The 25312-nt window shown below is 38.2% G+C and overlaps 7 protein-coding genes and 1 non-coding gene across 9 annotated transcripts; 2 read left to right on the forward strand and 6 right to left on the reverse strand.

Annotated features, from left to right (window-relative positions):
* The first annotated feature begins 477 nt into the window (after positions 1–477).
* On the forward strand, positions 478–4418 carry LOC111782870. The gene is made up of 9 exons (XM_023663699.1): positions 478–634; positions 1272–1322; positions 1498–1794; positions 2366–2437; positions 2957–3024; positions 3221–3377; positions 3590–3670; positions 3757–3846; positions 3977–4418. The coding sequence occupies exons 3-9, from the start codon at positions 1522–1524 to the stop codon at positions 4097–4099; spliced, it is 864 nt and encodes a 287-aa protein (XP_023519467.1). The 5' UTR covers positions 478–634; positions 1272–1322; positions 1498–1521; the 3' UTR covers positions 4100–4418.
* Positions 4419–6318: 1900 nt separating this feature from the next.
* Positions 6319–9092, reverse strand: LOC111782864 (probable arabinosyltransferase ARAD1). 2 transcript variants are annotated; one of them, XM_023663692.1, is made up of 3 exons: positions 8889–9091; positions 7576–8401; positions 6319–7091 (listed from the first exon to the last, which is right to left on the reverse strand). In XM_023663692.1, exons 2-3 carry the CDS (start codon positions 8329–8331, stop codon positions 6564–6566), a joined length of 1284 nt encoding a protein of 427 aa, XP_023519460.1. In that variant the 5' UTR covers positions 8332–8401; positions 8889–9091; the 3' UTR covers positions 6319–6563. The 2 variants fall into 2 exon arrangements, with proteins under 2 accessions (XP_023519460.1, XP_023519459.1); XM_023663691.1 differs by having other exon boundaries at positions 7576–9092.
* Positions 9093–11099: 2007 nt separating this feature from the next.
* LOC111782869 (myb-related protein 306-like) lies at positions 11100–12422 on the reverse strand. The gene is made up of 3 exons (XM_023663698.1): positions 12199–12422; positions 11889–12018; positions 11100–11816 (listed from the first exon to the last, which is right to left on the reverse strand). Exons 1-3 carry the CDS (start codon positions 12332–12334, stop codon positions 11147–11149), a joined length of 936 nt encoding a protein of 311 aa, XP_023519466.1. The 5' UTR covers positions 12335–12422; the 3' UTR covers positions 11100–11146.
* Positions 12423–15756: 3334 nt separating this feature from the next.
* On the reverse strand, positions 15757–18667 carry LOC111782729 (pentatricopeptide repeat-containing protein At1g74630). Its single transcript, XM_023663520.1, has one exon. The coding sequence runs from the start codon at positions 18655–18657 to the stop codon at positions 16729–16731; it is 1929 nt and encodes a 642-aa protein (XP_023519288.1). The 5' UTR covers positions 18658–18667; the 3' UTR covers positions 15757–16728.
* A 375-nt stretch (positions 18668–19042) lies between these two features.
* Positions 19043–19977, reverse strand: LOC111783238 (glutathione S-transferase U9-like). Its single transcript, XM_023664147.1, has one exon. It carries the CDS (start codon positions 19925–19927, stop codon positions 19220–19222), a length of 708 nt encoding a protein of 235 aa, XP_023519915.1. The 5' UTR covers positions 19928–19977; the 3' UTR covers positions 19043–19219.
* Positions 19978–20211: 234 nt separating this feature from the next.
* On the reverse strand, positions 20212–21209 carry LOC111783413 (glutathione S-transferase U9-like). Its single transcript, XM_023664337.1, has 2 exons — positions 20823–21209; positions 20212–20750 (listed from the first exon to the last, which is right to left on the reverse strand). Exons 1-2 carry the CDS (start codon positions 21147–21149, stop codon positions 20367–20369), a joined length of 711 nt encoding a protein of 236 aa, XP_023520105.1. The 5' UTR covers positions 21150–21209; the 3' UTR covers positions 20212–20366.
* Positions 21210–21426: 217 nt separating this feature from the next.
* On the reverse strand, positions 21427–21507 carry TRNAL-CAG. Its single transcript has one exon. It is a non-coding gene; the product is annotated as a tRNA-Leu (tRNA).
* Positions 21508–21612: 105 nt separating this feature from the next.
* Positions 21613–25176, forward strand: LOC111782691 (pentatricopeptide repeat-containing protein At1g74600, chloroplastic). Its single transcript, XM_023663489.1, has 2 exons — positions 21613–24345; positions 24584–25176. The coding sequence occupies exon 1, from the start codon at positions 21647–21649 to the stop codon at positions 24323–24325; it is 2679 nt and encodes an 892-aa protein (XP_023519257.1). The 5' UTR covers positions 21613–21646; the 3' UTR covers positions 24326–24345; positions 24584–25176.
* The last annotated feature ends 136 nt before the right edge of the window (positions 25177–25312 follow it).

The raw sequence follows: 25312 nt of genomic DNA on the forward strand, positions 1-25312 counted from the left end.
CTACTAATGCAATGTCAAAGTCGATATATTAATCAAATGGGAGTTGCCCAATTTTTTTAATATACCCAACCTAATCCATTTCCCCAATTACATAATTTCAATACTTCCTTTTCCAATTTCTCCGGTGAACTTAGATGAACAGAGACTCTTTGGGACGTGGCCTTTTCTTATTGGCTAATAACCTAAGACCAAATAATTTCATTTATTTTTCTTAAAAGTTGGGTAGGAATTTAAATATTTTAAAATTTCAAAAATGCAAATTTAGAAGTTGGGCTTGGGGAGGTGGGCCCAGGGGGTATCTGGAAAATGTGTACCAAAAACGTTGATTCTTTGCCGTCCGTCACAATGCACTGAGACCCTCCCTTTCACCGAACTGATTCAACGTCAACGAGGCGTTAACTTTAGACGAACGTTACCGAAGCAAGGCTCGGGGTTTCCGAAGCTCTTGAACTTGGAAAAAAAGAAAGAAAGAAAGAAAGAGAGGACCGAGTCCAATACAGACAAACGCAAAAGATCCCCTTCCTTCATAAGCCTACAAACAATCGGATTGTGTCACCGATACACAGTTTCTGAGGGAGCGGAGCTAAGACTTCCCTTTTGCAACCTCCGTGAGACTCTGAACCAAATTTTGAAGGTTTTTCTCCCCCACTTTCATCTTCTTATTCAACTTCCATTGTTTTCTTTTTGCTTGTTGATGGGTTTGCAATTTAGTTTTCTGCTTTTCGTCTGATCATTGGGTTTTAGGGCTTTCTGTGGATTCATTTCTTGGGGGGGTATGTTTTTTGGTTCCTGTAAGCTTAGCAAATGGTTGAAATTTGTTGTTGAGTTGAAAATTGAAAGTTTGAACTCTGGGTTCTTTTTTTCTATCTTGTATGATGTTTCTTAAAACTTGTAAGGTGGAGTGAGCGAAGTTGAGGGATTCTTTTCTACTTGTTGTGCCCACATTTTAGCTGCGATGGTTTTGCAGCAGAAAGATGCTGATTTGTAGTTAGATTGTTTTGGAAGAAAGGATTTCTACCTNTTTTTTTTTTTTTTTTTTTTTTTTTTTTTTTTTTTTTTTTTTTTTTTTTTTTTTTTTTTTTTTTTTTTTTTTTTTTTTTTTTTTTTTGTAAGAAATATACTGTTATTGAAAGATATAGTTTCAAAAGTTGTTGATCAGAAAAATGAAATCTTTTGTTTGCGGGAGGAGTTGATTTTTAGAGTGTGACTCGGCCTTTTATGATGCAATTACTTGGAGTTTAAAGTTTTCTTGCGGTTTCTTCTTTTTGTAGCTGAGGGCTTCGAGAATTGAGGGAAATCGAGCACAAGAGAGACGTTTGAAGGTATGTTATTATTTTTTTCTTTAAGAATCCAACTTCAATCTATTTTTATAGACAAGTTACATCAATTACAGTATTCTTTGTTTTTAATTCCTTTGAAGTACAGCTTCATTAATGTGAGATGAGAAATCAGGGCAATATTTTGTCATGTGTCGAAGTAATATCTTTGATGTTGCAGGAGCTTTTGTTTTTTTTCACAAGAATGGGTGATCACATGGTCTTGTGTGTGGACCGCCTCAATAAGCCTGAAAGCTTGCAGTCGCTACCGGGAACTACTGCTCCAGGGTCTTCTTTAGAATCTTCATCTTCTCAAAATTCAGAGCCACCTGTTTGTGCTATTGCTGTTGAAGATGTGGATGAACATGATGGATCTGAAGAAGACCCCCTCATTCAGTCAGTTGAATGTCGAATATGTCAGGAAGAGGATAGTATTAAGAATTTGGAGATTCCTTGTGCTTGCAGTGGCAGCTTGAAGGTACCATTTACTAACTTCTATGGTAATGGTCCTTGTAGTTTAACGAAATGGTTCTCTGGTCATGAGACAAGTTTATCAGAAAATCATCATATTTTGCTAATGTAGCATATTTCAGTGCCTTGTAGAGTTATGGTTATACTCATTATGAAGTTGTGAATCCCTAGGTGGTTGCTTTGCTTACTTGACTTAAAGGGGCACAAAGAGCCGATCGTGATTGTCTTTACTGCTTCTGAGCGTTATTTTCATTTTACAAAATGTGAAGAGACTTTTACCTGACTTGAATTATGTGGGAAGAGAGCATGATAGAAAGAGTCCATTTTCAATACTTAATTTTCATCTGTATTTTTGCTTTAGTTGGTTTTATTCAGGCTAATGGGATAATGTAATTCCATGGCAATGAATAACGTGTTCTTTCAATGAATAACGTGTTCTTTGAGTTGTCGTATGTTTCATCTGTTGTTTGACCAAACCCTGTGCCATGATGCCTTGAGAAGTCTGATTCTATCATCATTATTACTGATACAATATTCTGTTTTATATGCCCCTGATTCTATTCATTTCCCTATTCCAGTATGCTCACAGGAAATGTGTCCAGCGATGGTGCAATGAGAAGGGAGATATAAATTGTGAAATTTGTCATCAGGTAAACTATATCACCACCATTAGAAAATCTGGAATATTTGTTATATCTAGTGTCTAAGGGCATTCTTCTGGCTGATTATCGATCAACTAGTCAAACCGAAAAGTTAGTAGAAAAAATCATCTTTCTGTTTGGAATCTACAAGGTTTTACCTTTATATTTGGCCAATCTTTGGTATTATCAAGTAGATGTGTCAGGCTCATGAAAAATGATGCTGACGGTGGTTGGGTTGATCGTTGATGTGTGTTCATACATTATGAAATATTATTATGATGTTGTAATTTCTGGCCTTTTTGCACAATAAAAGCTTGTGGAGGGAAATATAAATGATGCCTAAAGATTAACTTTGTGGATGTCAAACTCTCCCCTTCGTTTACCCGAGGGAAGTATGTTTGGTAGTTAGAGATGTTAATACTAAATCATATCCTGATTCTCAAGTTTAACTACAAGTACTGGGAGTTATTTTCATCGATGGGAAGTTCAAATCAACATGTTGATATTTTAATTCTTTTTTTTTTTCAGAATTATCAGCCTGGTTATACCTTGCCTGTACCACCCCCTCGCTCGGAAGATGCTACCATTGATATGAGGTAAATTTTGGTTCACCTAGTTCAATGATGTCTACTTTGGTTCATGAATTTCTGCTAATACGTAGATTCTGAATGGCCTTATTATTGTTCATTCTAACATTTGCTGCTTGAATTCTTCATATCTCGTTTACTTCTACTAGTACAGACGTTGTTAGATCTAATCTTTGATTTTCTGTTCATCAAAATGTGTTTGCAGTGAAGGTTGGCCGGTCTCTGAAACTGCTTTAGATTTGCATGATCCACGACTTTTGGCTATGGCAGCAGCAGAACGCCACTTTCTTGAGGCAGAATACGATGAATATGCAGATGCCAGTGCAAATGGAACAGCGTTTTGCCGATCTGCTGCTCTGATTGTGAGACTCTAACTTTTACCCTTGAATTAATTTCCCTTGTTAGATACTGATTTTTGTTAAACCAAAGTTGGTTGGAGTCATTCAACATGAAGGAGTTCTGTAGTTTTATACCACTTCTTAATCTATCTCTCCAAATGTTTCTCTGTTAAGATTATAATAAAACATCTATTTTTCACACTATTATGTTGATTATTACTGTTGCTTCTCTACAGTTATTGGCTCTTTTACTGTTGAGGCACGCTCTGTACCTTACAAATGGTGATGGAGAAGATGATGCTTACACTTTTTTCTCGGTAAGTGAGACATCAAATTTTTTTCCCCCCTTCAATTCTATTATTTTTGTGTACTGATTATTGTTAACTTTTATGTACATTGGCAGCTTTTATTGCTACGAGCTGTCGGATTTCTTCTTCCCTGCTACATTATGGCATGGGCTATCAGCATACTACAGCGTCGGAGACAAAGACAGGTGTGTGCTAAAGAGCTGATTTATTATGCTTCACATTTGCAAAACTTTAGTAATCTTCTGGTTTTTGTGCTTCAAAATGTTCCTGAAAACCTGAAGTTATTGTTGTTTATTCTTTTACTTTTTCTTGCAGGAAGCTGCAGCGCTTGCAGCAACTGAAGTTGCATTTATGCTGCAGGCAGCACAAGGTCAGAGCCTCCAGTTTACCATTGCTCCAGGGCCTGTAGTGACGCCTCATCAAGAGCCACTCCAATAACGATGTTTCTTTATGGAGTGCTGACAGGCATTATAAATATTAACTTCAACCTAAATTTATTCTACTGTATTCCACCTTTTTTCCCCTTCTTTCTTTCTCTTTAAAAAATTATCAGTAAACTGTAATTTTCCATCTTCCCCTTGGCATCCCCTGCAAGTTTTTTTTTCTTCGTACTGCTTTAAATCTACATCTCTTGCGTTCTGGTTATCACGGAATCCGTGATGCATCCAGAGAATTGGGTTGCTTTGTCTATAAGGTTCTTCCTGTTAACTATTAATATATCATTACTAGTGCATGATCTACTTGTTTAAGTTGGCAAGATATTGGATTGCAAGGAATTTAATCAATGGATGTGTTTTCAACACACAACTGTCTCATGGCCCTCTAAATATATATTATAATACGGAAGAAGAAATGCAGGCTTTTCTTAGTTGATGTTACAAAATGTGTCTCAGAACGCACTTTAGCTAACTTGCATGATCTTTAATGAAAGGAACTTATTCTTAGGCAGTCTTAAGCAAAAAAAAAGTAGGCTGTGGAAGCTGAAGGCATACGTAAGCTAAGTTGATGGATGATTGGGAGAGGAGGGAGGGTGATTCAAAGATGGTCGCTCTTCATAGGTTTTAAAGGGAGAAAATAAAGGAGTCGGGTCTGAGTGGAGGGTTGGGCAAGCAAAAGAGCCCCCAGATAAAAGTATAAAAGAGCTCCACTGAAGCATATAATGAGAACCCAAGAAGGATTCTCAAGACCAAGTTTTGTTGCAGCAGGGACCAATAGAGAAAAAGCTTGCTCTTCTTTTTCCTTTCTAGTAGAGGCTCTCTGTTCCCCTCTCTGGTCTTTTATTTGCTTCATGGCTCTGTCTCTCCCCTTCTCTCTCTCTCTTGCAGGCCAAAAAGAGATATTTTACATGGGAGATATCTTTTTTTATTCTCACATGATTATGATAATGTTTACTACATAGACTAAACCGTAAAAGCACTTATCATGTGTTATTTATGGTCGGGTGACATGGAACGACAGCTAACTGAGGCCAGTCTTGGTCTGGTAAAAAAGGGCAATCCCAAGATTGGAACAGGATGTAAGGAACTAATGAAATGGACAGCACAAGGAAAAATATCCGTAGTCCCTGCCTTCTCAAGGATATTGTTCCATTCAACCTTTTCTTTTCTTTTCCCCTTTTAAATTCAAACCTGTCAAAGTCCTCTTAAAACACCTTCCTATTGCTTCTTTTGCAGGCTTATCATAAGATGAATCTTAAGATTTCCCTACAAGCTATGGACCCCAATTATGTCTTTTGCTTTTCGGCCGTCCTTTTCCTTTAAAGATGAAGCTCTGGCTTCTTCATACAACAATGAGCCATCCTAACCTTTGTCTCTGCATATATCACACACACATCCTTCTCCTCCCCATCCCCTCCTCACTCAACACAGATACTTCCACCCTTCTTCTAGTTTCGAGTATAAATGGGGTTTTTGGTTCATAGGGTCCCCATGCTACTACTCTGTGTTTGGTTTTTGGTTCTTCAACCAGAAGGAACCAGTGGGCTGAGCAACATCGATCTAGCACTCAGATGGGATAAGCTACGTATTCCCATTTTCAATAGCTTCAAGTTTGTGAAGGAGGCATCCGTTGAGGATGATTGGGGGAGAACACTGGCTTTTGCACCAGCACCTTTGACGGGTTTCGATCCAACCCGATTGAATAAAAGAAGGATTCGAAGGGGATCTGATCCCATTCACAACAAATGCTGAGATGAGAAGAAATGAAGAAGATACAAAGAAGTTCAGTTTCATGTTGATTTGTTTTCCAAGAAAAATTGAGTGGTGAAAAGATGAACTCCTAGACAGTTTATCAAAGATTGTGGGTAGCTTTCTTGTAGTGGAAGATTGCATCTGTTTGGGTAAGTAGCTTCAGTGCTGTACAAACTCAAGCTCTAACAAAACAAACAGCTTTATTTGGATGTAAAACAAAGTTCTTCTGTCATACAAATAGGTAGATGTTCTGTAGAAAAACTTAATCCATGTTTTCTAAATACATTCTTTCCCAAGCTTTATTTTTCAAGTTTTAAGTTCATCACTACAGTTCCGCAAGCAAGAGCTATATCTCTAACAACTCTTCTTTCATCCCTCGTAGTATTCATCTTTTCAGTTGATGATTTCATATTATCCAACAATTATCAGTTCAAGTTGAAGTTTGATCCTAAAAAGTAAAAACTGGTCTAAACTTCAGTAACCACAATTCTTAAGGGATAAGCCAAGGCTGAACAAGTTTGAAGATGATAAGGTCCAAGGCTGCAATGAACTTTACAAGTTAAGTGAGCGAATATTGAGTACAGATCAACTATAGACAGCCTATAATCTCAATACTACTATGTTTTCAGTTAAAAGATTCATGTCCATAGCAATATGGAGAAAGGATGATAGATCTCAGTGACTACAAAACTTTATGTTTACTGAATTCATCATCAACTGTTCTTTAGGAGAAGTTCAGATCTTTGGTACCTGTTCTTCCTCTTCCAATTCCGGTTAGATTTTATCTTCGACACTTTACGTGACACTGCTTGCCAAATCATATCAACAGCATCACCACTTTGAGACGGATACTGATATTCAAATTCATGCACAATTTCCTTTATTCTATCCCACATCTTTGTCCACCTTTCTCGTCCGATTCCACGAAGAAGATTCAGTAGATAGCCTTTCCTTAAAGAGTCAGCTGCTCGAACAAAGACGCAAAACTCTGAGTAGTCCAATACATCTTCATATGGCAGCTCAATATCGTCACTTATAATAACAGGAACACAATGACTTGCAATGGAATCGAAAAGTCGGTTTGATGATGGGGTGTCTCCTGCAATATTGAGGCAGAACTTGGATGAGGCCATTCCTTGGCCTGCCTCGTTGATTCCATTTCCCTTGACACTTCCAAAAGTAAAATGAACGCCTTCCTCATCTTTCAGAAGGTAATATAGTTCTTGGCGAATTACTCCCCCCTGAAGACAAATTCAAAAAGAAAATTAGAATAACTTTCATTAGCTTCAATGTTATCAGATAATTATAAGAACACATGGTGAATAAAAAGGACCTAAGAAAAAGATGACGAATGCGAGCAATGCAACACTAGAAACCAAACACAGCAGAGGAAATGCAATTTGACTTTAAATAATCATGCGTGACAAAGGATAGTCTTCAGTTTATGCATGTCATTGGCTTTTCCACTGCATATAACAAGACTGACCATTGCGCAGATAAATCCATTAAGCATCAAATATTTAATTTTGACACTCCTCAAGATCAACGAGTCCATCTTAACGATATCATATTTCATGAATTTCCCATCAACCAACAGAGGGATTCAGGCAATGATATGAAACACCAATGCAGAACATAATTTTGCCGAAAAATAAGATTAGGGAGAGGAAAACTTAGAGAAGCATAGCACACCAATAAGTTACTCGAGGTTACAGAAAGACTTACATCCTTCCTGTATATAGCTCCTTGAAAATACACCAAAATAGGACGCTCGTCAAATGTGGCAGATTTGGTACTAGGAACTGTCTTCACTACATGTCTGTAAGGAGCAATAATATCTTTTTCAATATTTGCAATGGCAGCTGGGTACCTTCCAAAATCTGCTAGCACAAACATGGCCGAGCCCAGTTTCTCTCTCGCATCCAACATACTATTCGGGTGGTGAGCAACTATGAGATGATCCTTTCCACCCACTCGCCTCCACTCCTTCTGACCAAACAAGAAATGGATCAACTTATGCTGCAATATCTTGTTCACATTGATTTTCTCCTTCCCAAGTAATTTAGAATGTTTGTTGTAACTCAAGGATGAGAAAAATGGCACAAACACCACATCTGCTTGACTTGAATTCTTTACCCTAACCGCTGTGCAAGTATGACCAATATTTGGGACATTTGATGATAAAAGATCAAGTGTAAGCCAGTATTCCATACTGTGCTGTAAATTCAGCCCACCTGGGTATGATGGGATTTGACTTCTATTACTGAGATTAGGCCAAACTTGATCCCTTTCTCCCTTCCACCCCAATAACCCAAAGTGAAGTAAAGGCGGAAGATCATACATGAATACTCTCAAACGAGCCTTCGCAGGATCACAGGCCAAGTCTGTCTGGTTAGAAACTGAATAATCCATATCCCTATCTCTAATGGCTACTTCGAATTCCACTGGGGGAGCTTCCACAGGTAGCGTAGGAAGCTCCATTGGTTCATTGTCCACATTGTGTTTTAGGTAACTTGAAGTATTGTTAACAACAATGAACTTGAGAACTGAACTGGGTAAGAATGAATTGCAGTTGGATTGTAGAATGAATAGAGAAGAAAGAATTAGAAGGAACATAGACATGGTTATCAAGTATAAAAATATTCTAGTCGGAAGCATGCTTTTGTCCAACATTGCAGAAGCCAAGTCCGTTAAATTAAGAGAATCAGAAAAGACCCAATCCGTCAATACGATGGTCAAACAAGTTAAAGATTCTTTAGAAATCCGAATACGGAAACCTTTTCAATGTTGTAAACAGAGGAAGTTCCATTCCGAACCAGAGGCAATAGAAGGTTTGAACAAAGAAGGGATCCCACTTCGCATCTATCGAAGGAGTTCTCACGAACCCATTAAAACTAATCCAATACCCAATACTCAAGAATCAAAAGAGCAGGATTTGCTCATCTTGCATTCGATTTTGAAATGGGTATAAACCCAGAAGAAATGCTCTGGAAAGCTTTGCATTTAGAAGTAGAGAAGGAGATGAATCGAAAGCTTACAAATCTTAGTGTTGAGCAGAGAGCAGGTTCGATTGAAGGTCATTCCTCATGAGAAGTCATCTGGGTTCGGAGGCATTAATGGGAAGAACAAAACTAGAGAATTTCTACGGCGAATGAATCCCACTTTATACACTTTGACCTAGTATTCTTCAATATTTACTACTGGTTTTCAACAAGAAAACAAAATCCCTCCTTCCTTACCCCATTACAATTCTCATTTCTATCAGTTTATTATTTTCATATTTTAAAAATGAATTTGAAAATTACGTTATTTGCACATGCACAGTGTGTGTACGATGATTAGATTGGGCTTTTGGGCTCGACGTTGGGACGCGTGAAACAAGTAGTCCAACATTGACCACCTGGCCCGTTTCTTCCTTCTGGATATAGGCTACCTAATTCACCCACTTTTTATACTCATTTACTACAAAATTTATAACCTTGATTCTTGGTTATGGTTCGATCATAATTGTTCGTTGATTAAGCTTCTTCTCAATTCTGACCCCCATAGAAAGAAAAAGATGAAAAAGAAAAGAAAAGGTATGTTTTTGTGGGGCTGCTTATAGCACACAAAATCAGTTGGATATGTACGTCAATCCATTTTCTTTTGCTTTCTTTCTAGTCCAATGGAATAGTGATGCTTTGTATACCTTGAAATGTTGTTACACGGTTAGCCCAATTAGTATGCTCAATTTCGAAACCCCAACCAATCCATTCGATGCTCATTTATAGGCGGAGAGGTGCTGGGCTGTTTAGGCCGATGCATTTTTAAAACTTTGAGAAGAAGCTCGTAAAGGAAAGCTTAAGGAGGACAATATCTGCTAGCGGTGGGCTTAGGACAATCTCTGAAAGGGATGGAGTGTGAAATCTCTAAGCATTTTTTATAAGGGCGTGGAAAAGAAAGTGAAGTTCTTATGCTCTGTATCGATGCGTTCTTGAAATCTGAACCGGAAGCTTAAAACCATGGCTTCTGTGTTCATATGTGTTTACAGTTCATGAAGTTGTTAAATTATGAAAATGGCGGCCGCAGTGGTTGACATTGTGCGACGACACAAAGGTGGAGGTTTTAATTAAGATACGAAATTGTGAGGGCTCAACTTCATTTTCATATCTGCCCTCATCCCTCGATAATTGTGATAAATATAAGGTGGAGACTGAGTTTAGAGTTGGCCTAATTAAAGCCCATCTTTTCGTTTGATATCATACATATAAAGAGCCCACTTGAAGTGTTATCTGTGTGTGAAAGAGTTTATGGTTAAATTTGTGTTGGGGAAAGCCATGGCATCGATCGAAACACAGATCTCTTGCTTCCATAAATTTCTGCGTCTTTTTTGTTTTAACAATTCAAAAGAAAAGAGGGATATGATTGTTTTCTTGCACCTGCAATTAATGAGGTTCATACGGTTGAGGTTGAAGCAATTTCAAAGTCGGCATTTAAGAGGGTGGATGGCATGGTCTTTCCAGATTTCGAAGCCATATTCCTGATCCATAGAAACACAAACACAGCAGCGGTTTTAGGGAATATGATAGAACATGATTATGATTCAGAGGTTGTTGGGAAATGTGAGAATGAATGATGTTCATAACATTCCTTTCGCTCCAACGCGATCATCTTTCTTTAACCCAAACCCTAAACTCATATGCAACCCTTGTAACTTGTCCTTTACACAACGCTGCTGCTTGTCGACATTCTCTACTGCACCTTGCCTTAATGTGTTCATACATTACATTCAATTTACTCAATTATTGGCCTAAAATTAGAGAGAATTGAATTTATATTTTATTATCTCATCTACTTAATACTTTTATATTATAAATATATCTCTTATTATTATTATCATAATTATCAGTTCGGAGAAAATTTCAATTTATTCCATATATATCATATACAGCCAAAGTTAGGTGCGAAATTTAAGTATAATTTGTTTTATAGCATTTAACTGTTTTTAATTATCTAAGTTGAGCCATAGACATTTGGGAAAGGTGAGAAATAATATATCATTTTTATTTCCATGTATGTATATATGATATATATATATATAGCACATAACTTGGGTACANAAAAAAAAAAAAAAAAAAAAAAAAAAAAAAAAAAAAAAAAAAAAAGAGTTGTTAATTTACACTTCCTTTATGCCTGGACAGGAGTGATATAGTGTGAAGAGTTTTGGTTTGGTCTCCTCCTGGTGTACTGAGCAGTCCACACAAAAGAAGTAGAAGCCGTGCAAACCAAAGACGCAACCTTGCTAATTTAACCAAAATTAAAACAAACCTTCAGTTTGAGGTTCTAATGACACGCTAATTAAGTCCTGATCGGTATGAACATTACCCAAAGAAGCATCGTCAAACAGCCACTTCTCCAGAAAAGTAAGAGGGACTTCTTGATTTGCCGTTGAGGTTGAAGAAGTATTGTTGAAATTCAAAAAGCAGCTGGAATCATCCAAAGTGGGCCCATCTGGTGAGTTGTTGCCATTTGTTGCACTCTGTGATCCCTCGCTCACGCAAGCTTGTGTTGTGATTTCTGATGACTTTTCTGGTGACTTCTTCATCCAATTCTCAAGCAATCTGGCGATGTTCTCAGCGCTCGATGCATATGCAGAAGTAGTAGTAGTTGTTGTTGGCGGCGGCGGTGATTGGAGGATCAGATTGTTAGTTTGGGGTTTTGAATCCTCTATGATTCCAAATGGGTTTTGTTTGTCGAGGGATAGAGCTTCACAAAGAGCTCTTTTGGCTGTGTGAATATCCGTTTGGAGCCTTCTTTCCCACTGCCCTCTAGAAAGTGTACTAGTCTGTGAGGGTGTGAACCGATCTTGGGCACCACCATCAGGCCCTGATTGCACCCTTTTCAGCTTCTTTTTCAAGTGGGTGTTCCAATAGTTCTTTATATCGTTATCCGTTCTTTGTGGAAGGTAGGAAGCTATGGCTGCCCATCTGCACAATTTTCACATCATAACCATATATATATATATAGCATACACAAATTAATTTTGAATTTTGGATTACCTGTTGCCCAAAAGAGCCTGGAGGTGAATTATCATCTTCTCTTCATGATCGGTGAAGTTGCCACGCTTGATGCCCGGGCGGAGGTAATTAGTCCATCTCAGCCTGCAGCTCTTACTGCATCTTAGCAGGCCTGAAAGGACAAAAATTGATTACATTGAAAACAGAGTTAGTTGAAGAAATTGTAGGGAAAGGAAGAGCACAGAAATGAAACAGAAAGAGCAGAGTAGGTAAGAAATTAAGTGCAGGAATTTAATGCAGAAACCAAGGCAGCAAAGAAGAAAAAGAAGAAAGAAAAAGGTAAGAAATTTACCAGTGTTGGTTGGAACGGATCTCCAGTTACCAGGTCCATGTTGTTGAATGTACGAAACCAAGATGATATCTTCCTCGGGAGTCCATGGCCCTTTCTTCACGCCCACTTTGTCGCAACAGGGTGGCCTTCCCATCATTTCCCACTCTGTTTCTCAAAACCCTCTTCCTTTCTTGATGTTCTATGTTCTGGAAACACCCATATATTTCCACGCCAGTTCAGGGGTGTCTATATGTAGAGAATTTGTATATATATATATATATATATATATATATATCTAGAGAGAGAGAGAGAGAGAGAGAGAGAGAGTTGGGTCAGGGAATGCGATGATTAGATGGGGTGCATCACTCAAAAGGGTCAAAACGTACAGCAATCAGCATTTAGTGTTTCAATACCAAAAAGTCAGCTCTCTTTTTTGTTTATCTTCACCTTACGCTCACAAAGCCCCGAACTGCATTCAATGTGGGTATTAACCAAAACCAAACCCTAATTCAACCCAAAATTGATGATTTGGAAGTGGGTTCAAGCGGAAATTTAAACCTGGTTTTAACACAATTTTGTTTCTTCTAAATCATCAATTTTGTTATTCACCATTAAATGAAGAAAGTAAATAAAACTAAAATGAGAATGATGATGTAAGGGAAGAGAAGTACAACCTCTTTTGATTTTTATGACACGTGGGGACGTGCGAGTAATGGTGATTTGGACTTCCTTACTTACGTGGTGGAACCTCAACCGTCCATCAAATTTCAGATGTGTGAAGGAAGGCAACACGCGGGGATGCCTTGGACCACTCTTCTCAATTCATATATATTTATATATATGTCTTTTTTCGTTTAGTAAACAAAATAAAAACAAAATTACATTCCAATTTCATCATCATTTGTAAGTATCCCAAACCATAATCTTGGGTTTAGAGGTTAATTAATTTGTTTAATGGAGATAATTAGAGTGAAAAACAAAATGAAGGTATTTTCCACACCTAGGGTGAGATTTGATTGTGTGGGGTTAGGGGAGGATTTTATTATTGAAAATAAGAGAGAGTAATTAAGTAGCTGTTATAATTTGACATCAGCATTACATAATGAAGGAATTTTGCAATAGTTCTAAATATGAACATATGGAAGTTGCATGAACATTTCCGGATTTAGAAATCTTCCCTTTAATCAAAATCTTCATCCACAATTAATTTCTCCCTCTCTTCATCTAAACTTATGGTGGGGACTAAAATATTTAACCATTTTTCAAAATAAAACACCTTGCCATCTTAAAAACCCCAACACACACTTTCTTTATTACTTATTATTATTTATTATATTTATTGGCCCGACAAATGTCGATGTGGACATGTCCACAAATAAAGCCACGTGTCACCCGTGACAATGCAGTAATCTTCACTTGCTTTCCTTCTCATTCTACATTAAACTCTCTATTTATTATTTATGTCATTTATTATCTACACGTTTGTATCAAACTTCTTATTCTAGTTAAAAAATAAATAAAAAAAAGTTTTGTCATCCAATAAAATTTAAATTTGATTTGATTCAAATAAGTTTAGGAACATTCAATAGAGACGGGAACTATAAATGAGTTTGCTATTTGTTGAAATATCATATAATAATACATCGTTGTTATGAATATACATCTTAATTGGGCTACTAATGATTTTTTCTTATACCGTATATTAAAAAAAAATAAGATTAAAACACGAGCTAAATTAAAGCGTTTTGAACTAGAGTCCAAAGGTGGTGAATTAAAAAATAGTGTTGTCATTTATGGCATTCCAATTATATGGGTAGTTATAAATAAGTGCATATAAAAGCAATTGAATGCAATATTCAATCAACGTGATAGAATAATATATATATATATATCACATTAGGTCGTGAGTCTCGGCTCAATTGATTAGACGTAAATGAACAAGTATACGTTAATAAAATTTGTTTTAAATTTTGGAGAGAGGGAAGTGAAATAAATAATTAAAAATGAAATCATATTAAGGTTATAAAATCATATTAAGTACATAAGACTAGGATGTGTAATAAAATGAATGTGGTTGCCTTTAAGTCAACAGAAAATGTGAATGTAACTACTCGGATGCGCCCATTTGATCCTCCATTTTGATTATGCCCACATCCTTCTTTGACTATTTGCACCACCACCTTTTTCCCTCCAAACCTCTCCATTTCAACTCACCTTCATCCTATCATTATCTATAACTTTAATTTAAATATTTATTATTAAAAGTTTTTTTGTTTTATTATGAATCATATATATATATATATATATATATATATATTAATTATTAAATTATTATGTCTACTAACGTATTAATATCAAATTTATTTTGGTTTTAAAACGTATAGATTAGATATGAATATTTAGTATTTAGATATTCAAATTTTACAAAAGTAAATAAATTTGAATCACATGTTAAAGAACCAACCGTTATCCCTGGTGCCACGTGTGCGCGTAGTAATGAGCTGTAATTTCTTATCGTATATACATATACTGAACAGTAAATAGTGATGGGTCTTTTCAAGGGAGGCCGTCAAGGAGATGCCACGTGTAATTAAAAAATTATCTAGATAATCAAGTACTTAAATACTAAGGTTTTGCACACTCTGTTCGAGGAAGCCACTTAAATGGTACCACGTGTATTAAACAAATTAATTATGGATAAATCATAAATGTCACGCAAAGCTAGGAAATGCCACGCAGTCTTGACTTAGTAGAAGGGACACGTGTATGGCTAGAAGCGCTCTAGCTTGGAGTTTCGAATTTAAAGACGATTGAATTGGAAAGGACGTACGAGACTGTCTCCAATTATTCAGCAGAGATTTCTAGATTTAATTGAGGATGAAAATCCTCTACTTTTAAAAATAATTATTTTATTTCTTAATTCTTTTTTTTTCTTTTCAGAAGTAAATTATTCAAATGGTACTACTTATATCTCAGCTCATATGGATGTATAATTAAAAACAAATGTCTCATATTTAAATTATACATTTACAAAAAATAAATAATTTTAATCATAAAATATTACGAACTAAACTTGATTTAAACATCGCTTAACTGACGGCGCCAACGAGATTAAGACAAGAATAAAANAAAAAAGAGAGAGAGAGTAGAGCTTGACCCTATATTATTAGGAATAAAAATGGGCATTTTAAAACTTTTTAAAGCGGAAAGAGGAAAGAGGACAAAATGTGTAAGGAGGAAATATTGGGCCAATTAGGTAAAGTTGGAGCCCATAAAACAAAATAGACAAGGTGGGCCCATATGGAACCCATAAGTAAGGCAGCATTAGGTGTCAAAATCCGGATGTAAGTGGAAAACTTTGAAATGTGAAGGGGTTGAAAGGGACAACACCAAAGATTGTTCAAACATAACGAACCAAAAACAAAAATTATTTGCAATAATAATAATTAATAAATAAATAAAAAGAAAAAGAAAACTATTTTATTTATGACACGTAGACATGGTCATAGTTATGCCGGTCGCACTTACAAAGTACAAGAAAAAGATTATATTATCATGAAAGCAGTAAAAAAAGCAATAAAGTGGTATGAGACAAGAGTTTTGGCCTCTAACGAAAAGTGGCCATGGACAACACGTTTTGGACAAGCATGACCGTGACACACTCTACTCACAACCAGAGGTCTTTTAACCAAAGCTTTAATCCAACAGCCCATCTGCCACACTCAGCACTTCATAAGAGGAACAATAAGGAAAATATTAGGGCCTTCTCAATTCTCTCTATAATGGATGGTTTGATGTTTGGAAAGAGGTGTGAATTGTGGATCACGAACTTATGCCTTCATTTGCATTCGACCAGCATAAGATGAAACCCTAGCACAAACCAACTCCTGATGCAAGTAGTACCTCTTTTTGCTTTGATACTAGAAAATGTTAGTTTTGAACTGAAAATATTGTTGAAATGCAAAATCTAAAAGAAGAACTATTTTGAGAGGATGTATATGAGATACGAGAGGCCAGGCACAAGCAGATTATAGAAGGTGGGAAGTTACCACAAGAACTGACAAGGTGAGAGAGGCTAGAACATAAACAAAATATGGAAGCGGAAAAATGTTGAAAAGTAGAAACGAGCAGCAATACCAACAAAACCTATCGCTAAGTGGAACCACATGGTTGCATGCATATAAGACTAATATCTTAACCTATTGCACTTCAATTTCAATGATCAACATCCGTAAACCTACAACACAATATGACAATCTCTAATGGACCACCGACTCTCCCAAAGTTAGAGGTCAGAATTTATACCTAGTACCTCCCCTTCTGCACTATAGAATTGAATTCCCCTTTTCTAGGATTGTAACCTTCCAAAAAAGAATATATTACTCAACAATATTCTTTGGGCTTGCTAACTTTTGCAAGGACCAGTGATGTGTTGCAACTCCATTGATGTAGCAGGTTATCAGTTTTCTGGTTTGATTCTGATATCAGCTTATTTGCAGGTTTTCCCTTCTAGCATAGGATGCTAATTTCAACTCTAGTTTACTCAACTAATTACCAGTAGTCTCTGCACGAACATGAACCATGTGTGAAAGAGTGGAACCGACTTCTATCTCTCACCACAATTTCTACTTCATACACCTTAGAAATCAGCTTCATCACAGTGTGACAGTCCCTGCAAATTCTTAAATTCTTCACCACTCTTATACTTCTTCCTCTTGGCAGCCTCACCATCCCAAAAGCAACTGCTAGCTTCTCACTGTGCTGTGAAACAGAGTCTTCCTTTTCTTCCACTTCTATATCATGCAATACACTTCCAACTTCTGGAACATAACCTCCTTCTATCCTCAGCCTCGACATTATCTCCCTTAGTTTTTGATGTGCCTCTTCTGCTATGTCATTTTGCTTTTCTCCTGCAACAAAACTATACATGATTCTATCGACTTCAATCATGCTCCAACCAGGAGTTTTCTTAAGTTTCTGGTGAGTCATTGATCTTCTTAAAGTGGCAACATCCTTCCATTTCCCCGCAACTGCATAAATGTTTGACAAAAGAACATGATCTCCAGAGTTTTCGGGGTCGAGTTCGAAGAGTCGCCTCTTTACTTGCCCTGCCAGTTCTAAGTTACCATGAATGCCACAAGCTCCAAGAAGTGTCCTCCAGACAATATCATTCGGTGAAACTGGCATTTGAGACACAAAGTCAAAAGCTTGCTGCAGCTTACCAGCTCGACCATAAAGATCAACTATGCAACCATAATGTTCAATTACGGGTTCAATACCGTAAATATTTACCATCCTTGAAAAATAAGAACATCCCAAATCAACCAATCCAGCATGGCTACAAGCATACAAGATGGATATAAAGGTGATACCGTCGGGCTTAATATTAGACTCTTCCATCTCATTAAATAATCTGATTGCTTCCTCCCCGTAGCCATGCATTGCGAGCCCCGTAATCATGGCTGTCCAAGAGACAACACTCCTTTCCAGCATATTATCAAAGATCAAACGAGCCATATCCAAATTCCCACATTTAGAGTAAGTATCGATCAATGCATTACTCACTGAAACAATCTGCAGAAAGCCAGATTTTTCAACAAACCCATGTAGGATTCTTCCAAACTCGAATGCCCCAGCTTGTGCACATGCAGAAAGCGCACCTGTGAGGCTTACCTCATTTGGTCTCATCCCTTCCTGCCGCAACTCCCTGAAAAATGCGAAAGCGTTGTTAAAGCTGCCATTATGAGCGAACCCAACAATCATACTACTCCACGAAACTTCATCTTTCAAAGGCATTTTCATAAACACCTCCCTGGCTAGCCGAAGCTCACCTGCTTTTGTGTACCCTGCAAGCATGATGTTCCACGAGGTTAAGTTTTTTATGGGCATCCGATGGAACACTTGCTCTGCATCCTTAACGTCCTCGCACCTAAAACACGCAGCAACAATGGCATTCCAAGCAACAATATTTGGTTCAATCATTTCATCAAACACCTGCCGTGCAAAGGCCAAACTTGCACATTCAGCATACATGCTGATCAGTGTCGTCCCAACAAAAAGATGGGTATCCAGACCATAACCAATAGCTTGGCGATGCAATTGCAACCCATTTCTGAGAGCCCTGCAATTAGCGGCAGCTTTGAGCAGAAAAGCAAAAGAGAAACTATCGGGTAAAGCCATGGATTTGCGACGCATTTCAACAAACAGTAGAAGGGCATGAGAGGGGGTGTCAGAATCGGAAAGTCCACGGATGAGTGTGTTGTACATGAACACATCTGGATTTCGAATGTCAAGGAAGAGGCGTCCAGCATAGCGAACAGAATCAGGAAGTGTAACTGCACAATGAAGAAGAAGCTTGCCGGCGACTAATGGGTCGGAATTTAAGCCTGTTTTGAACGTAAAAGCGTGGATTTGCTTCAAGGTTCTAAGAGATCTGCATTTGCTGAATAACGCAAGGCAGTGAAATTCTCTGCTATTCATTCTAACCCGGAATTTAGCAACATGTCATTTGTTCATTTTATTTTATTTAAAATTCCATACTCCTCTTAACTATTTTATTTTATTTATTTTTATTTATTTATTTATTTTAAAAATCTTAAAAAAAAAATCTCCTCCACTCATTTCTCTCCATCCTCTCCTCGTGTCGTCCATCAAGTCTCTGTCTCACACAGCGTTTCATCAGTCGCCGTCTTCTGCTCGCCGGAAGCCGGCTCTGTTCCCGGAGAAGCCCCGTGGCATTATCTGAACCCAGCTAGTAGGCAAATTTTACTCATTTCTAAAGCAACTTTCCATTTTTATAATCAAGAAGTCTCATGGCGCTCAGGATCTTTCCATTGTGGCAAATTTAAAATTGGATACTAATAAATTTCACGAATATCAACGAGTTTATAGAAGGTTCAGTACATAAATTAGACAACTTTTGAATAATTTTGCAAACTCATTCATATAAGTCGATCATCCATGGATCAATAATCTTAATGGAGACTAAATTTAGGTTTATTTATGCAGTATTCATGCTGAGGCAGAGATGGAGTTGCAGAAGTTAAGCGGCGGTGGAGCGTAGAGCCTTTTGCCTGATGAACTGAAGAAGCGCCAAAACCTTTTCCTTGGGAGGCCCTGCCTCCTTTGCAACTGGATGCTCCTTCAACCTGTTCAACCACGAGTACATAATTGGGATCTTCTCTTCTTCAACAAGTTTCATTCCAAAGAACTCTTCGTGAATCTCGTACATTCCAAGTACTGTCAGCGTCACTATGTCCAAGAATCCAAGTTCGTCGCCGTTCACAAATGGACTGCCCTCTGCCTCCGCCAGCAAACTCTTCAACCCCTGTTCTTCAAGAACTTTCAGCTTCTCTTTCACTTCCTCAATGGCCTTCTCCTGTGCTTCCCCTTCAGTCGTCATTGATAAGAAGAGACCCTCAAACACCTGTTTCTGAACGAAATCAGCCCAGAATCGAATCTGGGATCGTCTGTAGGGATCTTGAGGTAGAAGGGGAGGCCCATTGTTCTTCCAAACTTCATCTATGTATTCCATAATTACAACGGATTCGCAAATGGGTCTTCCATTGTGGACGAGTACAGGAACTTTCTTGTAAACAGGATTGAGCTTAACAAGCTCTGGGCTTTTGTTCTGGATATCTTCCTCCACATACTCAAAAGGGATGCCTTTGATTTTGAGGGCGAGTTCGACCCTCTTCGCAAAAGGGCTCGCCCACATCCCATGAAGCACCACTCTGTTTTGCTCTGCCATATCTTAATCTTTCTCTACCTGAGCTTTAATAAAAAATGTTTTAAGGTTGTGTGATCAGTCGAGTCCCTCCCATGGAAGCTATAAATAAGGAGTTATGTTGCTGTGTTGGCGGTGCTAAGAAGACTCTGGAATTTTACTGGGTCTCCTCTTTTCGTATTCCACGAGGATGCTCCCAGGTCAACGACAGCACTACGTCGGAATCTTCGAAGATGATGTATGCAGTGACGTTCACAAGTACAAATCTAAAATTTTAATAGTAAGGTAAGTATTTGCAGAGGGAAGTAGTAGATAATTTTGCCCCTCATGGGCTCCATTAGAGTAAGTTGGCACACTACAAGCACAAATCCTTATTGAACAGAGTGAAACAAAACGACAACGACACAGCAGAGACAACACTTAATTTAATTAAGAAGACGAGCAGTGAGAGGAAATGGAGGAATCAAGCAGCAGCAGAGGAGTTTGAGGCCCTGTGCCTAACGTACTGAAGAAGCCCCACAACCTTGTCCTTTGAAGGTAAGATGTCCTTGGTAAGAGGATGGTGTATGAGGGAGTTGAGCCATGAGGCCACGCCGGGGGTCTCCTCTTCGTCTATAATTTTGACCCCCAAGACCTCTTCGTGGATCTTGTAAGCTCCAAGAACAGACCACATTACTATGTCCACAAACCCCACTTCCTGTCCGTTCGCAAGTGGTCCACCTCCATCTCCCAACAGCCTCTTAACCCCATGCTCTTCAACCACTTTGAGCTTCTCTCTCAAGTCTTTAATCGCCTTCTCTAGTGCTTCCCCTGCCGCCATAACTACCTTAACGGATGCCTCGAACAACTGCACAAACCAAACCAAACCAAACCCTGTTAGAGGAAGAAAGTGTATGAATAATGAGAATGACATGAGTACCTGTTTGTTAATGAAATCAGCCCAGAACCGAAGCTGGGCTCGTTCGTAGGGATCTTGAGGCAGAAGGGCAGGGCCATGATTCTTCCACGTTTCTTCTATGTACTCAAGAATCACAAGTGATTCGGAAATGGGGTTGCCATTGTGGACAAGCACGGGGACTTTCTTGTAAACAGGGTTGTATTTCAGGAGGGTTGATGGGTTCTTGTTCTGCAGATCTTCTTCCACATATTCGAAAGGGATGCCTTTGATTTTAAGGGCAAGTTCCACCCTTTTCCCGAAAGGACTAGCCCACATTCCATGAAGCACCAATGAGCTTTCCTCTCCCATATTTCGTCTTCTTCTTTGCCTCTCTCTCTCTCTCTCTGATCAGCTCACTGAATGAAACTGGTTCTGCTTCTTCACTCCTATGGAGGCTATATATATATATATAACTAACATATATGTTCTAATCTCAAGAATAATTCAGCCCTCACTAATCACGTGCATGCCAAATATACGAGCATGGCATGAATCACGTGTCTACCCCTCACTAATAATTATGAAACATTTTTAAAATTGTAATGTCTATTAAATATATAAAACTTATGTAAAAATGATATAAAATTGTCAAGAATGGGATTCGAACCCATGCCCTTTCGGACCAGTACCTGAAACTGGCGCCTTAGACCAACTCGGCCATCTTGACTTATTTGTTTGGTGTGTATACCTTTTTTATAAAATTAATACAGAATTACCTAATTCATTCATAAACCGTTTTCTCTTCCGTTCTTTTCCCGCTCTATGCAAAGTCGTTACACTCCTTCCCTATCTCCAAATGAGCACAAATGAATTTTACTGGGATTCCAACCTTCGTAAATAAAACACTGTTATCCCAACGTAGATTGATTTCCTCCGTCGCTACTGTAGACAATGCGTCCAGTTTTTCCTTCACCAAAATTGAAACTTACCCTCTTTTCGACCCTTCGCAGTTGCTCAGTGATTATGTAAAATCCAGAAAATGCTCTTTGAGGAACACCAAAGTTCTACATGCCAAGTTACTCCGAGCAACTCTTCTTCATTCCAATATCTATGTTTCAAATTCTTTGCTGGATTGCTACTCAAAGTCTAACTCTCTGGACCATGCACTCAAGCTGTTTGATACAATGCTCCACCCAAATGTCATTTCTTGGAATATCCTTATCTCCAGTTTCAACCACAACTTCATGTATTTGGATTCGTGGAGAACATTTTGCAGGATGCATTTCCTGGGTTTTGAACCCAGCGAGATAACGTATGGGAGTGTTTTATCTGCTTGTGCTGCCATTCAAGCCCCAATGTTTGGTAAGCAGGTCTATTCACTTGCTGTGAGAAATGGGTTTTTTGTTAATGGTTATGTTCGAGCAGGGATGATCGATTTGTTTGCAAAAGATTCTAGTTTTCTGGATGCTCTAAGGGTGTTTCATGATGTTGATTGTGAGAACGTGGTGTGCTGGAATGCTATTGTGTCCGCAGCTGTAAGGAATGGGGAGAATTTTATGGCTTTGGATCTTTACAACACAATGTGTCATGGGTTCTTGGAGCCTAATAGTTTCACGTTTTCTAGTGTTCTAACTGCGTGTGCTGCACTTGAACATCCTGAATTTGGGAAAAGAGTTCAAGGGAAAGTGATTAAATGTGGCGGAGAAGATGTTTTTGTAGAGACAGCCCTCATTGATTTGTATAGCAAGTGTGGAGAAATGGATGAAGCTGTTAAAATATTCTTGCGGATGCCCATTCGCAATGTGGTCTCATGGACTGCCATAATATCTGGTTTTGTGCAGAAGAATGATTACTTAATGGCCCTCAAGTTTTTCAAAGATATGAGAAAATTGGGGGAGGAAATCAATAGCTATACAGTCACTAGCGTGTTAACTGCATGTGCTAATCCAGCCATGACAAAAGAAGCAATCCAACTCCACTCCTGGATTTTAAGAGCTGGTTTTTCATCTCATGCGGTGGTGGGAGCTGCTTTAATTAACATGTATTCGAAAATAGGAGCTATTGATCTTTCTATGACTGTTTTCGGAGAGATGGACAATAAAAGGAATCTCAGTTCTTGGACAGCTATGATTACCTCATTTGCACAGAACAATGATAAAGAGAAAGCAAGTGAATTGTTCCAAAAAATGTTACGTGAAAGTATGGGACCAGATACATTTTGCACCTCTAGTGTCTTGAGTGTGACCGACTGTATTACCTTTGGGAGACAGATTCACTGCTTCACGCATAAAACTGGATTAATATTTGACATTTCTGTCGGCAGTGCTCTTTTCACAATGTATTCCAAATGTGGCTATCTAGAGGAAGCTTTTCATGTTTTTAAAAACATGCCAAAGAAGGACAATATTTCATGGGCATCGATGATGTCCTGTTTCTCAGAACATGGTTATGCAAAAGAGGGCATCCAATTATTTAGAGAAATGTTGTTTGAAGAATATGTTCCTGATTATATGATTTTAAGTACAGTCCTAAATGCATGTTCTGTTCTTCATTCTATTCAAATAGGCAGAGAGATTCATTGTTATTCTGTTCGTTTGGGTCTGGACAAAGATGTAGCAATTGGGGGTTCGCTTGTGACTATGTACTCAAAATGCGGCAACCTGGAGATGGCTCGGAGGGTGTTTGAAACATTGCCCGAGAAAGATAATATTGCATGCTCTTCGTTGGTTTCAGGATATGCTCAACACAAGTGCATCAAAGAGACAATTTTGCTATTCCAAGATCTACTGGAGGCTGGCTTAGCCATCGATCCCTTTTCAATCTCATCCATACTGGGAGCAATTGCGCTTTTAAATAGGCCTGGTATTGGGACTCAACTCCATGCAATCATTACGAAAGTAGGCTTGGAGAAAGATGTTTCTGTTGGGAGTTCGCTAGTAATGGTATACTCCAAATGTGGAAGTATAGAAGACTGCTGCAAAGCATTTGAGCAGATTGGAAAGCCTGATTTGATAGGTTGGACAGCCATGATTGTGAGTTATGCCCAGCATGGGAAAGGTGCTGAAGCTTTATGTGTCTATGAACTTATGAAGAAAGAAGGAATCAAGCCTGATCCAGTCACCTTTGTTGGGGTTTTGTCTGCTTGTAGCCATAATGGTTTGGTGGATGAAGCTTATTTCCACCTTAATTCGATGGTGAAAGACTATGGTATACAACCGGGACATCGACATTATGCTTGTATGGTTGATCTTCTTGGTCGGTGTGGGCAACTGAAAAGGGCAGAAGAACTGATTAACAATATGCCTATTGAACCTGATGCTCTCATTTGGGGAACTCTTCTCGCTGCCTGTAAAGTACATGGAGATATTGAACTTGGAAAACTAGCGGCAAGAAAGGTGATGGAGTTGAAGCCAAGTGACACTGGGGCGTATGTCTCTCTTTCCAACATCTGTGCTGATATGGGCCTGTGGGAAGAGGTCCTGAACGTTAGAAGCCTTATGAAGGGAGCTGGAGTGACGAAGGAACCTGGTTGGAGCTTGCTGTAAGAAGCTATTGTTCATAGTTGGTAAGTCCTTATAGCTAAGGATTTTCCCTTTTTCTCTTTTTTTCTTTTTTTTGTTTTGTTTTGTTTTTGTTTTTGTTTGCATGTCTTGATTTTATTTAGAACGTCCTTAGCATGAATACCAATGAACTGCAGTATGAATACTCGAAGAGTTAGCAAAACAGCAAAAGATGTTTAGCTGACCTTATTGATTCTGATTTCATCCCATGGTCTAATCCGTAAGTTTTGATAATTATGACAGATCTCAGAAAAACTTGTGGGACAAGCTGAGTCCAGAAGGAAGGCTCTTGGTCAGTTTTAGAATATTTTTTTATGAGTTTCTCGGTGATATGGTATAAGAGAGGAAGTCTTTTTGTTCTATATCCACCTCAGTACCTCATGTTTGGTCCTTAAATCAGAAGACAGGAATGCAAGCAACAGACATCGTGACTTCCTGATCAGGCTGGATACCGGAAGTGACTCAAATTGACTATAGATGTAAGGTCTAAAGACTTTTACCTTTTCCCTCTTTGAGATCTATTACTTTAGCGTAATGGTTTATTCAAGGCATTGCTCGACATATCTTGTTATAAGATAGTCAACCATTGGCCAAATAAAGTCGACCCTTTACCATCTATGCCTTTTTCTTTACTCCTACTCTCAGAGGAAAGGCTTCACTGCTTTTGTTACTTTGTTCAACTTCATGGCCACTTCTCTGTCGTGTGATCATTGTATTTCTAGTAAGGAATGAAATAATAGAGGGCCACACTGCAACACGTTATACTAATCAGGGTTTTCCTGATTTTTGTAGACTTGTTTTGTTCTTTTGAGAACCAAATATGAGAATTCTGTGGATCAATTGAGAAGGCGAAATATCTGTAAATCTTCAAGTACTAGTCTTCTGTAGATTGACAGATGCCAAGGATGCGTATCTTCACAGCGTTCTACAAGTAATTGCATTCTAGGCTTTTTGGGGGGATGTTGAAATTCC

Source organism: Cucurbita pepo, chromosome LG20, assembly GCF_002806865.2.
Source record: "Cucurbita pepo subsp. pepo cultivar mu-cu-16 chromosome LG20, ASM280686v2, whole genome shotgun sequence".
Lineage (NCBI taxonomy): Eukaryota > Viridiplantae > Streptophyta > Magnoliopsida > Cucurbitales > Cucurbitaceae > Cucurbita > Cucurbita pepo.

Excerpts from the sequence above, each read along its gene's own strand:
- LOC111782870 (XM_023663699.1), top strand. The coding sequence starts at position 1,522 with ATGGGTGATCACATGGTCTTGTGTGTGGACCGCCTCAATAAGCCTGAA. Across the intron at positions 3,671-3,756 it reads ATGCTTACACTTTTTTCTCG|CTTTTATTGCTACGAGCTGT; the intron begins GTAAGTGAGACA and ends GTACATTGGCAG. Across the intron at positions 3,847-3,976 it reads AGCGTCGGAGACAAAGACAG|GAAGCTGCAGCGCTTGCAGC; the intron begins GTGTGTGCTAAA and ends TTTTTCTTGCAG.
- LOC111782864 (XM_023663691.1), bottom strand. The coding sequence starts at position 8,523 with ATGTTGGACAAAAGCATGCTTCCGACTAGAATATTTTTATACTTGATA. Across the intron at positions 7,092-7,575 it reads GAGCTATATACAGGAAGGAT|GGGGGAGTAATTCGCCAAGA; the intron begins GTAAGTCTTTCT and ends ATTTGTCTTCAG.
- LOC111782869 (XM_023663698.1), bottom strand. The coding sequence starts at position 12,334 with ATGATGGGAAGGCCACCCTGTTGCGACAAAGTGGGCGTGAAGAAAGGG. Across the intron at positions 12,019-12,198 it reads ATCCGTTCCAACCAACACTG|GCCTGCTAAGATGCAGTAAG; the intron begins GTAAATTTCTTA and ends TTGTCCTTTCAG. Across the intron at positions 11,817-11,888 it reads CAGGCTCTTTTGGGCAACAG|ATGGGCAGCCATAGCTTCCT; the intron begins GTAATCCAAAAT and ends AAAATTGTGCAG.
- LOC111782729 (XM_023663520.1), bottom strand. The coding sequence starts at position 18,657 with ATGAATAGCAGAGAATTTCACTGCCTTGCGTTATTCAGCAAATGCAGA.
- LOC111783238 (XM_023664147.1), bottom strand. The coding sequence starts at position 19,927 with ATGGCAGAGCAAAACAGAGTGGTGCTTCATGGGATGTGGGCGAGCCCT.
- LOC111783413 (XM_023664337.1), bottom strand. The coding sequence starts at position 21,149 with ATGGGAGAGGAAAGCTCATTGGTGCTTCATGGAATGTGGGCTAGTCCT. Across the intron at positions 20,751-20,822 it reads CTGATTTCATTAACAAACAG|TTGTTCGAGGCATCCGTTAA; the intron begins GTACTCATGTCA and ends TGGTTTGTGCAG.
- LOC111782691 (XM_023663489.1), top strand. The coding sequence starts at position 21,647 with ATGAATTTTACTGGGATTCCAACCTTCGTAAATAAAACACTGTTATCC.